Source organism: Nomia melanderi, chromosome 14 (genome assembly GCF_051020985.1).
Source record: "Nomia melanderi isolate GNS246 chromosome 14, iyNomMela1, whole genome shotgun sequence".
NCBI classification, from domain to species: Eukaryota; Metazoa; Arthropoda; class Insecta; order Hymenoptera; family Halictidae; genus Nomia; species Nomia melanderi.
This window is the reverse complement of record NC_135012.1, coordinates 7,207,592-7,222,979: the sequence shown is the minus strand read 5'-3', so window position 1 is coordinate 7,222,979 and position 15,388 is coordinate 7,207,592. Positions and strand designations below refer to the sequence as shown.

At 32.6% G+C, this 15,388-nt stretch overlaps 1 protein-coding gene across 1 annotated transcript in view; it reads left to right on the top strand.

Annotated features, from left to right (window-relative positions):
- Positions 1-3,059: 3,059 nt before the first annotated feature.
- The window catches only part of LOC116433776 (zwei Ig domain protein zig-8), a 129,693-nt gene continuing 117,364 nt past the window's right edge, over positions 3,060-15,388 (top strand). The window contains exon 1 of the mRNA XM_031992254.2: positions 3,060-3,215. Within this exon, the coding sequence (XP_031848114.1) occupies positions 3,137-3,215 (79 nt within the window). The 5' untranslated portion in view covers positions 3,060-3,136. The remainder of the gene's footprint in view (positions 3,216-15,388) is intronic.

Sequence of the window (15,388 nt, the reverse complement as noted above, 5' to 3'; positions counted from 1 at the left end):
AACGATAAGAATACACGTGCCATTTAATTTTTCATATGATAATGGTAGAAGAAGATAAAGTCAATATCCGATTTCGTCTTGGAGGAAATAATTTGTAACATTTTATTTGGTCCATCCTGTACAAATATTCAATACAAATATTCGCTTTCGGATTCTGTTAAACCTGCCTCGTGCGGTAACAAAAACCCATCAGCATTGTGCCGCGCGATATTCGCATGACAATCGACGAGGCTGGCTGAGGCGCTTTGAAATATTCATTGTGTATCAGAAATAATAAAAGACATTGGAATAATTCTTTGATCGGTTGCTACGCGACGAGCTCACTAGTATATCGGTCAGTAAAGTATTAAATGTTCTTTATTGAATAAAATTTCGAAAAATAAATAATATGTTCTTTCGCAATTAAAAATTTAATTGCTATTTAAACTTTTATTAGTGACTTCTATCTTTTTCGGTTATTTGCAATTTGGGACACAGAATAAATATTGTTGAAGACGTAAATATTATATTTCAGAAATGTCAAATTTTATTCGTTTAATATTTTATTTTATTAATGTATTATTTTATTATTTTATTAATTTTATTATTCGGCGATTAACAGTTTTTGTTTGGGTTCTACATTGTTCGACGTATTTATCAACGTCAGTGAATTTGGATTTTAATGCTGTTACTTTTCACATTATATTGACGGTGAAAACATATTTCATAAAATGGGATCATGTAAAAATATATTATATTTTCTCATCCAATGCTTATTACAGTAAACCTTCTTAACTCTAAAATCATAGAACTTGCATTTCTCGAAGGTTAATTGTATTAAACATTATAAACTACAAAATTATTAAAAATATTTTAGAAAATTTAATCGTTTGCTTAGTAACTATATATATTATTACAATAACTTCTCTGCATATTGGTATTTTGGATTCGAAAAAGTATCCACGTATCGTAACAATTACTGTATCTAAAATATTAGTTAAAAAATAATATTAAAATATAGTTAACGAATTAGTTTAACACCCTGTAATTTTCTAATTACTTTTGCACGAAAGAACAAGTACGATAATAACATATCCCTAAATTCTATGAAATTCGATATGAGTGTAAATACAAACTGTAAAATAAGTACATATGCATAGCTTTGTAAATAACTGTATATTTGAAGTGCATGCAACAGAATCGTTTGAAGACTACTTTTGACAACTAAATTTCATTTTCCAACTGATATTTGTATATTCGTGAATATTATTAAGCATATGATCTACCGTTACTTCACCGGGATTAATTTGCATAATACGCTATATCTCCGAAATCCAGGATGACATTCACTTCAAACTTTAATTATGACTAAACTTTGAAATGAATTACTCATGTGGGTACGTCTATAAAATTTGCGCATAATTACCGTAAAGTAGATATTTATTACCATTCATTGTCACATTTTATTACATATTCTATAACAATTCAATAAATCCGACTACTTCATGAGCATTGTAAAGGATTACATTCTACAGTGACACACTTAAATCATTTTATTTGTCTGTGGTGATGTATATGTATGAAGAAAAATTCTATAAGTATCCCTCACAATTTGAATTTGCACAGGTCTTATTTAAATAATTTAACGTAAAAAATAACACTAATCTAAAACCGTTTTAGGTTTCTAAAATTCCTAAAACCATAACAATTTCTAAAAGTTTCTAAAAATTAAAGAAAAATCCATCTTTTCTCAAACATTTTTGGAAATACTTTATTACCAATTTTTGTATTACTTTATTTCCAAAAATTATTTTATTTTATTCCTTAATCAACCGAGAATGCTTGTGTATCTTTTTTCGAAAGGTGCAACAAGGTGCGTTATAAAGAAATTATACAGGATAGGTAGTACACACGGCGAACTAAACCGTTTGGTAGTCATTGGCTTATCCAAGACTTTGTCATGCTAAACTTTCGAAGGGTTAAAAAGATGAAGCTGTAAGGTAAACGCGCTTTATAGTTGTCTTAACCGAGCAAACTTCGCGAACTCCAGCCTAGCTGAAACTTTCATATTATAAGCCGCGTCTGTCAAAGTACATGATTCGGGCATTTCATCAGCATTGTAACTAGTTTCATCAGCCGTACGTCGACGCGCAAATAGATACTATCACACTGATACAGAATCAGTGAGTCAAAGCAGCCTTCATGATGTTATTTGCAATGTTGGTGAAATGTCGAAAATTAGCCTAACGAACGCAGTTCACACTCGACAAGCAGCACAAACCTTACAATCATGAAAATTTCTGATTCTGACTACGTTCTCCGTTAAAATGAAATAAAATGCAAGTAATTGATGCTTGGTAACAATTTTTCCGCGATCAATAGACTTGACACTAGATTTACTTAGTGTAGCAACTATACAAGTTTTCGTCCGAGTTTCAACATAAAAGTTATGTCTAGTTTTCTAACATCTTACAAAAGCAAAATCCCAAGTTAACCCCTTATCCTGTGACTTCTTTCGCAACTGTGCTCGATAGAACTGCTTTATCGTTAATAATTGCATAGAAAAAGAAAAGAACCCAATGCTTATTCTGTCAACGTTTGTTCTAAAGGTTAAATATTGATAATAGACAAGTAACATCTCATTCCTATTCAAAATAAATAAACATTTACGGTCACAAAGTATTTACTTTCACCACGAAACGACTGTTGAAATCTTTCATAACGCTATCACTGGTAATCGAGATGTTTCCAGTCGGCAGTTTATGAAAGTTATAGGTACTCTGATAAAAGCAAACATAAGGTAAGACGAAAGGTAATATTAAGGATTCAGCAAAGTCTCATGAATAAATGATAAAGTGACTTTCCTTTAATATTTCATCAAGTTTACTTTGATGGATATAGTCGCTATGTAGTAGTAACTTAACGACAAATGTGCACCCTGAGCTCAATGTCTAATGAGATCAATTAATCTTAACAGACAGAAGGGATTTGAATGCTACCCAGCGATAAGTTCCAACCCTACTCAAGCATGAATGAAACTGAATGTATTCATGATATCCGGTCATGTGTTTCAGATGACAGCAATGTCGAGGCAGCGGTACGCAAACCGCAGCAGCGGGAACAGATAAGGAAGGGAGGAGCCACGCATCGAGCAATCATGTGCAGTGTCATGTGGCTCCTTCGGCTCCTAACGACTTGCTGCCTCGTTTATTTATCGGCATCCGATGTTCATACAGGTACGTTTCACATTAGTTCGTCCTATTAATCCGTGTCGTTTGTTTTTTAACTTCTAAAATAATGTTTTATTGTGACGCGTACCACCGGTGGCTCACACTTGAATGACTTGATTTTGACAATTTACTTACTTGGTTTGGAGAATAGACAAAACTGGCATATGGTGAAATTTAACTTGCTTATTGATAATGATCGAGTTGTCGATGCGCTTAGCCCGCTCGAATTTTGATGATTTTGAAATGTGTTGTTGAGGACAGGATTTTAACGCTAGAAGTATTGTAAGAGTCAAAATGACTGGTTTCGGTTCTTTTGTTTCGTAATTATTGATATCTTCAAAGCAATGAATATTCGAAATGATTTTGAATATAAATAGTCCCACTTGAATGCTATAATGAATGTCTGAAGAAACTGAAAATAATTTATTGTTAGAATTTTTATAAGGGTTACATAGTAATCGTATTAAATGCCCGATGGTTCTAATGTTAAACAACTTTTCTCTTTATATGCTGTCAACGGAAGGTTTTAGTTTCCGAGGTAATCGTAAACAACACGTGCACGTGTTAAGTATAAAATTCTTATAACTTCATGATCTGTAGCTCTCGAGTACCTTTTACCGCGAGAAATATAAATACCACAGCACGAATTTATGGGACAAGCTAATATTTGTAGAATACCTTTAACTTTTAAGTATGAACGTGTATTTAACCTTTACGTATGGAAGTCTGAAAATTACCTATTAATGTGAAGTATTCTCGTTTGTAGCAACTAATAAACAAATTTATTGTATTTATTTCAATATCTCTACAAATTTTCTCCGGTTTCAAATGTCTACGAAATTATCGTTGATTTCAAAATTCACTGTATTTTATACAGAGGTCTGTGAAGTCGTTCGTCCATACTTAAAGTTTAAGCACTTTGAATTTTAATGATCAAATTATTAATGTAATATAAGTATTTCCTGTTTTATTTTCTTAACATTTTGAGGGTTACTTGCATACTTAGCACTTTGAGTTGGACACAACTCAACGAGGGCACTCAGTCTCACAGAAATGTCCTGCATTTACTTAAATAGGGACTATTTTTGTATTTTTCTTCTATAGGGCAAGTCGGGAATAGATAACCCACTTTTTTTGAAAGAACTATTACATTATATATATCATTGATAGCTAACAAAACCAAAATATATTTATGAAAGTAAATTAGGTGTACGAAGAATAATTAAATAGGTATCTGTGCAATATAATATAGTTACTATGTTACACTGTTGTTAGAGGCAATCATAATAAATGTTTATAAATATTTGTATTAATTTAACATTTTTCTTTATAGTGCAATACTGATGTTATATTCAAATTTTTCCATTTAAATAAAAACTCATTACACTAGGAATTTTTGTCTTAGTTTTATGGTAACATAGGGATAAAAAACATCGATAGGAATGTTTGTAGATTTAATAAAATAATCAGGGTACTAAGAGTTGTATGCAAAAGTTAAATCAACGTCACTTTTATTATCAGGTCAATAGGTACCTGAAAAGAATAATTTCTCAAGATATTTAAAAAATGGCATCATCCTAAACAAGTATTGTTTTCTGTTTTTAAGAAACAGTCGATTTTCTTTTTTTTAAGAAACTAATATAAACAATTTAAAATCATTCAGCCGGATGTGGTTTAAATTTTCACTTCGTTCAAAATACATATAACTTTTTAAACATTTTCATAGATTGGTGTCAGAAAATATGTAAAAGCATTATGTTTTTTTAAAATTTCCAAAGGAATATGGTCTTGAAGCGTATCAGCTATGCTTATGTCTGCTTCACACCGAATAAGCGTCCTGTTTCTCTACGATCTGCCGTCAAAGAGTTAAACGTTAAATTCTTTAAACACGTTTCCATAAAGTGAGTGGAAACCCTCCCCCTGACGTTACGTAAAGTGGGTACATCAACTTCAATTTCATATAATACGGGACCACCACGAAATATTAAAAATCGATTTTGATGAAACTTGAAATATATGGACACTAAGAAACATGAATCACTAGAAAATATTAAACTCTTTAACACAGACAATTCTTTTTTATTGGTTTAGATTTATTGTGAAATCTTTAATGGAATATTAATGGAATAAACGGCTTTTTAATTTATAAAATTGAGGAAAATACAGCTGTTTCTAATATATTTGAGCCAATAATATAGCAAGTCATTATCTAAGTCATTATCTAACTACGCATATAATTTATTATAATTGTTTTAATATTAATATTACTGTTATTGTCAGTAGAAACATTATGGAAGGAATGTTTCATAATATTTTCATAAGAACATTTCTTAATATAATTGAAATATAATTATTTTACACGTGAGTATCATTTTGAATGTCAAAATTCAATTTTATTTCATTAAACGCAATAAAGACTGAATCATTGTTTTCATTTTGCCAATTATCTCAGTACTGTGACATGGATTTTAGTATTACCTATGTTTTCACAGTGAGTTAAGAATTAAAATGTGACTTATTACTTTCGTACAAATTTTAAAGTTTATTCTCAAATACATGAATACCGTCCATTCATTCTGGAAATACTCTTTTCTCAAAATCTGCTTCTGTACTCACAAATATGTAATATATTGAATTTGGAATAATTACCAGGTATATAAACTTAATGGTAAAAAAATGACATTTCCGATTTTCTCTAAAAATACTATAAATTATTAATTCTACTGTGTATAAGCACAAATTCAAGCGTTTCCGCGAGTTCACCTGCGGCGTTCATTATTCATCTTTAAGAAACGAGAGCGAGCAAGAAAAGTATATAAAACCATAAGAAAAAGCGAAACCGAGCAACAACAATCGAAGTAGAACTCTCGACAAGAGAAAGGATAACAAGTAAAACCGAAAAACTCTTGTATCCAATGAGCCATCCACTACCGAAAATTAAAATTTTTATATTTTCCGTTTAATCTTCATCCGAGTAACGTGAATGTATCTTGAGACTACTCTCCTAATGAAAATCAGTTCAAACATGACCTCGAGCGAAATATCTTTGGTGATATGGATTTCTTAATGGTACAACTTCACATGAAAAATATGTGAACTATTCAATACTATTTAACATTAAACGTTTTAGAACATTATATATATATACCTTTTCCCACCGTAATCAGCCAAATCACTGATTATAATATAAAAGTGAACAAATCAAGCAATTTTTCTTAGTAGAAACAGGAGACAAAACTTGAAAAACTGATTAACAGTATGATTAAACCTACTATTACTATATAGAGACATTTAAATAAGTAAACACAAATAAACATAATAAATTTATTTATTAGTTACTACAAACGTGAATATTTAACATGAATTGATAATTTTCAAACTTTGATTTCTAAAGCTTAAATTCGTGTAATATAGGGATTGATTTAATGTTAAATGAACGAAGAAAAGCGGAGAATTTCAAATCAAAATTTAAAACCGTTCATTTGACCGTTCGCGGTACGTTTATTGTTAATAATGCAACTTCACGCGCGAGATATATAAATTATTTAACGCTGTTTAAATAATTAACAGTTCGCACACTTTTACTTGTTCGATGGTTTGTAGCAATCTGAAAATGGATCCTTATCGATCGAGTGACTACTATGTATAACATCTCGGATTCTAATTTCGTCACCTGGATCCGTCGTGTATAGTGTGAGTTACGGTAGCCCGCATTGTCGACGGCCATAAAGATCCTATCTGAAATTTCGAATCGGTCGTGCTTTACCAGGATAGGTGCGTGACAGGTAGCTGTTCTCGTGCACATACTCAATGCCACCGGCGAAATAAATGAAATTGCAATCAGAATCAAATAAGTAAAACCATCGTACATACTGATCCGTTTTAAATTGCACTGTTACAGACAGAGCATTATATGAAGTACTACTTTATTCCGTTATCGTTTGATTAAACTGTTTAAATTGCTTCTCACACTAGGTTTACGAACGTTTATTGTGTGCTTATTTTCTATTTTTTCTAGAACAATTAATGTTCAAAGAAATTCTACTCAAATAATATTATTTTAATCTCTTGACCTATGATTTCTTTCTCAACTCTGATCGATACGGCTACTTTGTGATTAATAATTTATTGGAAAAAGAGACAAATTCTAAGCATGTGTTATGTCTATATTTCCTTTTCAGTATAATAATTGATTATAGAGGAATAATATTTACTTTGAATACGAATGAACTGAGTAATATATATTTGTTGAGTCATGTTGAAAATCTTCATCACGGATCTCGCTCGTTGTAGAACAAGTTAAAGGTGAATGTAATACTACGAAGACAGAATTTACGAAACAGTTTATCTGTTTAGGTACCAGAAGTATCCTCTTTTTATTTTATTTAGAATAATAAAATAATACAATAACATACTGAATTAAACAGGATTAAGAAATTTAAAAATAGAGAAACGTTTAACGAATTCTATTAACACTGCTTCTGTATATTATTGTTTATGATGATTACCTAATGTAAACGTATCTATGTAATAGATAAAAGCGACATATTGATCAGTGAAATAATAATTGGTATTTCCAGGTATCGATATTACAGTAACCTGTCATGTTTAGGGAAAGCTTGAACAGCTTAATCCAGTAATCGTGAATAATGGAACGATACAAAATATATCTGATTTCTGAGTGGTTAGCATCCTATAATTACATGAATTTTAGGAAAAGAGGTTCTTGAATAGAAAAAGAGTTTCAGGGACAATAAGTTGGAAACTATTTCTTTTATATTATATTATATAGTATTATGGGACGTGATACAGAACTAAACTTTGTTTGAGGATTATTTGATATTAGAATATAAAACTTTAACATGTATCATAATTAATATTTTTATTGTTCATTGGTGTGGAATTATCACTGAGCACTTATCCTTGTCGCTAGAAATTTTTCGAACGTAGACAAACCGAAAGAATTTAGTCATTCATTATTCTGAAAAACCATCAAAATTTATAGTTCTTACTTAGTTGTTGTTGAGAATCCAGTTGTTGCTAAATAGAGGTTATTTCGGAACGATTATAATTTTATATGAAAAATTTCAAAAGACAACTATTTTCCATTGCATGATTGGTTACGTAAAAATCAATTCGTTTGCATTAATTTAACGTTCCATTATTATTTGTTAACACTAGATTTATGGATATGGTATGGCTTATTCTATTGTTCCTAGGAAAGCTGATGTTCATTCGTTTAGATCTTGGAAATTCTAAAGTAGACTATTAGGACATATATTCGTATAGTTGCATTAATTAAAAGCGACATAAACGTTTACCAAATAGTGTTTATAAAATTCAATATACGTCAAATTGATGCGTTCCGTAAGTCTAGTGTTACGGGAGAAGTGGGTCACGAAGTTCATGGACGTCCTAAACTGTTTGAAACGTCACTGGTACGTTTTATTCAGAAAATGATCTATTATAACCGATCATATACACATTTTATCACGCATGTACATTGAAAATCTAATAGCATTTTCAAATTACTTTCAAACAGTTTTACATAGAAAAATACTGAAACTCTAAATTTTAATAAAGTATATTCAACGAAAGTATCTTAATTCTAAGTCATCACGATCAGACCAAAATTTGTGACTGTTTACACTTAACTTCGCACTATACTTGCTTCCCATCAAAAAAGAATAGCTAAGATTTATTGTATGTACCTTCTTCGAACGGAAAGTTATAAAAATCCTATAGTGTCTTTTATTATTCTTTAGAACTGATAAGGAAAAGAAGAGTATTATAATAGTAATAATAATAAGAACAGTAATTAAAAAATAAGAATAAAGTAATAAATAGTAATTAATAATAAGAATAAAATAATAAATAGTAATTAAAAATTAAGAATAACAATAAATAATAATTGGAAAATGAAATTACATAAAGGAGAAACACGTTCTTTTGTACTGAAAACTAGTTTATAAACGAAAAGGATCACTACTGCGTATTCTAACGTGTATCAGTACAGCGTGTGTAATACATTGAACGACATCATGCTTCGTAAAGTAAAGATTAAAAACAGCAATTATCGTGCGTTGCTTGTCAAGCTGCCACTGCCGACGAAAGACAGAAATCCGAACGAGATAGGCGCGTTGTAATAAACGAATACGTCAGGTTGCGTGACAATGTTGATTAGCTAATGAATTGCGTGTAAACGACACGTCGCGGGTAAAACACGAGATTAGGGTAACTCCAATCGACTTAGCGATCTACGGCCAACGTGCGCCGCCATACAAGGAAGACTCCATTAAATGAACCGCAAAATTAGTTTCCATGAAATTCAGATTGCAGAGGGGTATAAATCCCTGACATCATCCTATGTAAATTCGGCGACGCAAACGGTAAACGAGACCGCTTTCCTTCTTATTACCCGTGTAATTAGGATACGAGAAGATCTAACACCTTCTTTGAAATTGATTTACATTGCGTAATCTAACATTTAAACTTATTGCCCCGAAGGCAATCGTTACTCGGCGACGTTTGACTTTTGACGTTTCGCTTAGGAATCACTTATAGAATTTGAGACATCAAAGGTGGTAGTCTTCGTTAACATCTAAGTTATTTTTCTACTCATTCTTACGCGTTGTGCATACTAACTGATTATTTTTGTTTTTATTCTAGTATACTTATACATTTATTTCTATTCTTTTTTTCCCATTTATTATTATTGCTTTCAATATTATTGTTATTATTATTACTTTAAATATTACAATTGTTATTATTCTTGCTTTCAATATTATTATTGTTATTATTATTATCATAATACTATTATATTGATTTCAACGCCCATTTTGTAGTTTCATAAACGTGTAATACTATATACTCTTAACCAAGTCACTTTCTCTTTTATCATTATATACACACACAACAATTACTTTATGTATTCTGGGTTCCAGAAATGACGTGTAAAGGTCTGGTTTACACGCTACGTGTATTGTTTCTGATTTGGTAGCTTTCTATAACAGCGAAGTAACACAGCATAATATTCTTACCCGTTTCTACGGGTTATGGTGAACGTTACCAGGATTTTCATGCTTCAGTGGTTGCTCTTACCGAGACAAAGCCATTCCACTTGTCAATTTTCTTCGCCAGTCGAATATATTACCCGTGTGACGCTCTTAACACTTTATTTAACTACCAATACGATTTTCGTCGTCGCGTAGGAGTGCGCGTATTCACTTGCACCGCTTTGAAACTTTGAAATCAAAGTATAAAAGAGTCTCTTAGTGTCGTTCAGATTTCTTTTGTTTTAAACCGTAATTTTAATAGGTGGATAAAATGTCAACTGTTTCGTCGTTCTTCCAACTATTGAAACTTTATTTTAAGTACCCTGTCCTGAACTCAGTCTTGCAAACAATTTGTCCCTTTTCGTCAAACCTTCCAACACGTATTTTGCCGACCTACTTTTCCTCAAAATATGATCGAAACTGAACAATAATTATTTATGTTACTTCCGTTGTTACTCCTAGCATCGTTATAATAAGTAAAATTCTTTTAGTCGAACAGTTATCAATAACAATTGATTTTTACATTATCATGCGCGTATTTCATTATATTGTATCGTTAAATAGATTTACGTTGGCTTGTCGAAGATCAAAAAGCTTTTCAGTTAATCGACGTAAATTAATACCGAACGACCAATAATATATTTTTTCGGCGCTTGTATTGTTTTGCTCCAGCAATTTGTACTGGATGACGCCATTGGCACGCCACCACACGCGCAACAACGCGTTGCGAAGATGGAGCTCAGCTTTAGTCTGCGATTTTACCTGCTCTCCTTTGTTCGCCCACTCTTTCTTTTGCTTCATGTTCGCGTAGAGACACCATTTTTCAACGCCGGTGACAATTAAGCTGAGAAATGAGCGGTGTTGTTGGCGGGCGAAGTAGTGGCGAGCCAGCAAGAAGACACACGCCGTAACACATTGATTTTCATTTTGCTGTGTCAGCTGCTGCAAGATCGAAGTTTTGGACATTTTTCATCGCGCTCAAACGTTGTGCGACTGTGCTATGATTTCGTATCCTATATTATGCTAACAAGAGAAGTTATCGAACCCGGGAATTCAAAAATTATGAAACTTCGCGTGGAAGTAGGATAAGTCACGCTTACCGCATTGCAATTGTTTTCTTCGCGCCGAATTCCACTGCGAAGGGGTGACACTCCTTGAAACGAATGAAAATTTTTCTTTCCTGTGGATTATCTTGAGAACAGTAAGGGATACAGAAAAAGGTTTAAACGAAATATGCGTTCTTCTTTTACGTTTATAAAATTGCAAAATAACATTTTTCATAATACCCCCGCCAGCAATTCTTAAAATTGATTTGTTTGTCTTGCAATTCCTTTTAACCTTAGTTTGTAATTAAAAGAGAAACTTGAAAAGAAATTTTTAAGTTCAGACGAAAATTGAGATTTCTCGTTGTAAATGTTTCATGTATTACCAGAAATTATTTGAGTGGTCGAGGATAAAATTTTAACCTTGATAAGGCCTTAGTGACTTTTTCAAGCCAAATTAAGATTGATTTTTTCTATGATCATTTTAATTAAGTTAACTACAGTGGTCTACAAAATTGAACTTTCTTTTGTCACAAGTTTGACTGCTGGTCTTAATAATATTTCTTCTGCTATATTCAATAATACTATGAAAAACAAGTTTGAAAAGTGTTCACAATTACCGCAACACCAAATGTTCGAAGCTGAGAAACTTCGTTTTTCTTTAAAATTCATTTTCTCAAAAACTATGGGCAATGGAGAACAACGGATTGCATAGGAAATACTATCATCAAGACCATCGATTGAACTTTCTATGGCAAAAATCCTGTTGACCAGTGTTATTGGTGTCGATTAAAACTGACTCGAGGTTCTAATATCTTATAATTAACCGAATAATGATGTGGCTGATACCAGAGTAAACGGATGGTTCGCGTTATCATGATTCCGGTATCTGTACGATGTGGTTTACTCGTGTAATTAATTTTAATCATGTAACGATACGTTACTGCTGAGCAGTACCGGATGGAATATCAGCGGGAAGATTTCCACTTGTAAATTATCCTGGCGCCGTAAATCATCTTGTTGGATTCATCCATCTTCAACCCCGTCTTCGTCGTATACGCGTCTGCCTGTCCTATTTTTCACGATGCATACTTCCCACATTTATTTGCCACGAAGTTCGAGTCCGACTGAGGAAATCGAGCGCGTTCGTCCGTTTCAGTTCACCTGAACGCATGATTTCCAGTCTAATCGTTCACGGAAAAGCACTTCAAAATTTCTGACAAATTAAAATCACCTGCTGTAAAGAAAACCCGGCGTACGCCAGATGAAATTGAACAGACCAGACTTCTGAATGGGAGTTAAATAACGAATAAATTAAGTCTGAACGTGTTTCTCGAACAAACATTGTTTAAATTTGTTTTCACACTTTTATGATAACCATACTTAATCATTTAATATGGACGTCTGGAAATTATCGATTAATGTTACAATTATTCCAACGTAAATTAAGGAGATAAGCGTTTCCTATAAACAAAAATCTGAAGAATATTTTGGATGAGCTTTGAGACTTTCAAATGATTGTTTACTGAATTATAAGGAACATATGTTTGGGTGTTACAACAGTTGAATGGATGTTTGTTGTACAATAATAGTAGAAGTAGGAAAGTAGTGTAACACCAGAGAAACAAAAGATGATTTTTCCATAAAATGTTTAAGGGTAGAAGATTTCGACCCACTATGGGCCGTCGACTTTGTCTCTCTGGGTATCGTTTATGGTGTATGGGTTATCGGTGCTCGTAACATAAACGTACGCTAACTAGATCTCGTTTCCGCTATCACGCTGTCGGATGCGATAGCGCTGCCATTCGTCGACTAAACGTTAAAGGATTTCACGATAATCTTCAATGATATTAGGCTCTAAACTGCTATCCAAACGTGTCAATATTTCGGCACGCATAAAGCAAACCGTCGTCTAAATAGGTACTTGAATATTTACAGCTTCTAGAAAATCGAATATAATTTCTCGCTTCTTAAACGTTAGCTTAATCAAGAGTAACATTGCTAATACTAAAATCGTGTGATTCTTTAAAATGACGCACTTATTAAAATGATTTAATATACTTCTAAATAACAGTTCGAATTTTGAATGCACTTCAACGTTCTGGATACGTTGAATTGTGTTGAATACTTCATAAATATTTCAATCAAATAAACCATTCATCATCGTGCATATTAATCTGAGTCTCTGAAACAAATTTAATATAAGTTACATTTTTCTTCGTGCAATCACTGATAGTGAACGTTCGATATAAACCACTCCGTTCCCATGCACAGGCTTAAATATATTAAGGCTTGATCCGCACTACGAAACCGTTCACGATTCGATCACGCTCCACTCTCGTTCCGATCAAATATTCAGTTGCTCATACTTCCAGACCGCCGACGTTCCGATTTTTTTCAAATCTCCAAGCTTTTTCGTTGTCCATAATACAGTTAATCTGTTCGCTGGGAATGACGAGTTCATTTGTTTGCGGGCTAGAAAATGACCGGTCGTTAGCACAACTTATATTTTTCAATATAGAATGAAGATAATAGTCAATTTGTCAGTATAAAAATATAGTTTCTTTTATTCAGAAGTATATAATGTACATTTTATTCGTTTTCGCCGCATTTTTCACAAATAGTCTCGATTGTATATTTTCCACATACATACTTTTTACATTTTAGACAGATTTTGTTAGTCTTATTGTCTTTACAATATCTTATCTGGCATGTTTTCCGTTCGCGTAAACCTGTACTTGTATTTGTGACGAGCGTTGGTTGTTCTTTGCCTAGCTGTAGCATTTTTTGATATTCGATGGCAAGTTCTTCTGACAATTGAAGTAAAAATTCTTGTCTCGAAATTTCTTCTCCCGTGGTTTCTTTATATTTATAAAACCCATGCATTTATCCCGGCTAAGTATAGGATATTGAAAAACACCCGTAAAGGCCATCTCCGACATTTAGATTTCACCGATTTTACCGAGGCCGATAGGCGAGCGAGAACTGTAAACGCTTGGAAGTGCCGTAAAGCAGTCCCTGGAAGGCACTTTTCGGCTAAAATCATGTCGCAACTGCATTTACCTTTCGTTTGTCACGACTTTATAGTTTCGGAATCGAGTCTTTAATAGAATACTATTACGAAAAGATATAAATCGTTCTACCGATCAAATGACCGGTCGTGGTAGGTAAGACAGACTACAAATTTTTCTCAGAAAATAAACGATAAAAAAAGAAGTGAATATTGAAAAATGTATTATACGTATATTCGAGGAAAAGTCGTGAAGTTGAAAGGCGATTCAATTACGTTGTATATAGAAAATTCTGATCGAAATTTTAAAAACGGTCGTTTGTCCTGCCGTGGTAGGAATAGTGCTAAGGTATCTCAACTGCTAATCCTAATTCACTTTAACTCTTTCACTCGTTTTACTGTTCGTAATTCTTTAACTTAATAGCCAACTTTCACTCTTTCTAACTCGCTGTACTATATGCCGCCGCTGCTGCGACCTGCATCGCTTGTATCAATGGCGTCCATACGCATGCTGTCACGCATAGAGCTACACGTGCACCGTTATTGTATTTACCGCTGTATCTTTCTTGCATTCTCGCTCTCACTCATTTCTATGGGTCATTTTGACCCGTCTGGTAGGTTTAGTGTTAATTGGTCAAAAGATCGGTACGTAGTTCTTGTTTCCTAGTATTTAACACTAAAAGGATAAAAACTGAAAAATCAATTAATCGAACAATATAAGAATTGATATAAAATTGAATGAACAAAAGAAAACGTAGAATTTTAAATCCTGTCATTTATTATCCGGTTGCTGTTAAAAAATATGGGTGATAAAAACAAATGTTTCAAGCAAAGTTGTAAGGTATAGAGATAAACATATGGTGGGTATACTTTATATACGATATTTAGCGCGTCGATTCCAACGTTATATAAATATAAAAACGGAATTATTTGCACATTGTTAATTTCTGAAATGAAAATCATTTTGTGTAGGAACTACTTAGCAACACATTGGTAACCTTCAATTTCCGTTATACAAATAGTCGCACTCATACAAAAGTGGAAAAACATATGTTCCACAATACTCTAACG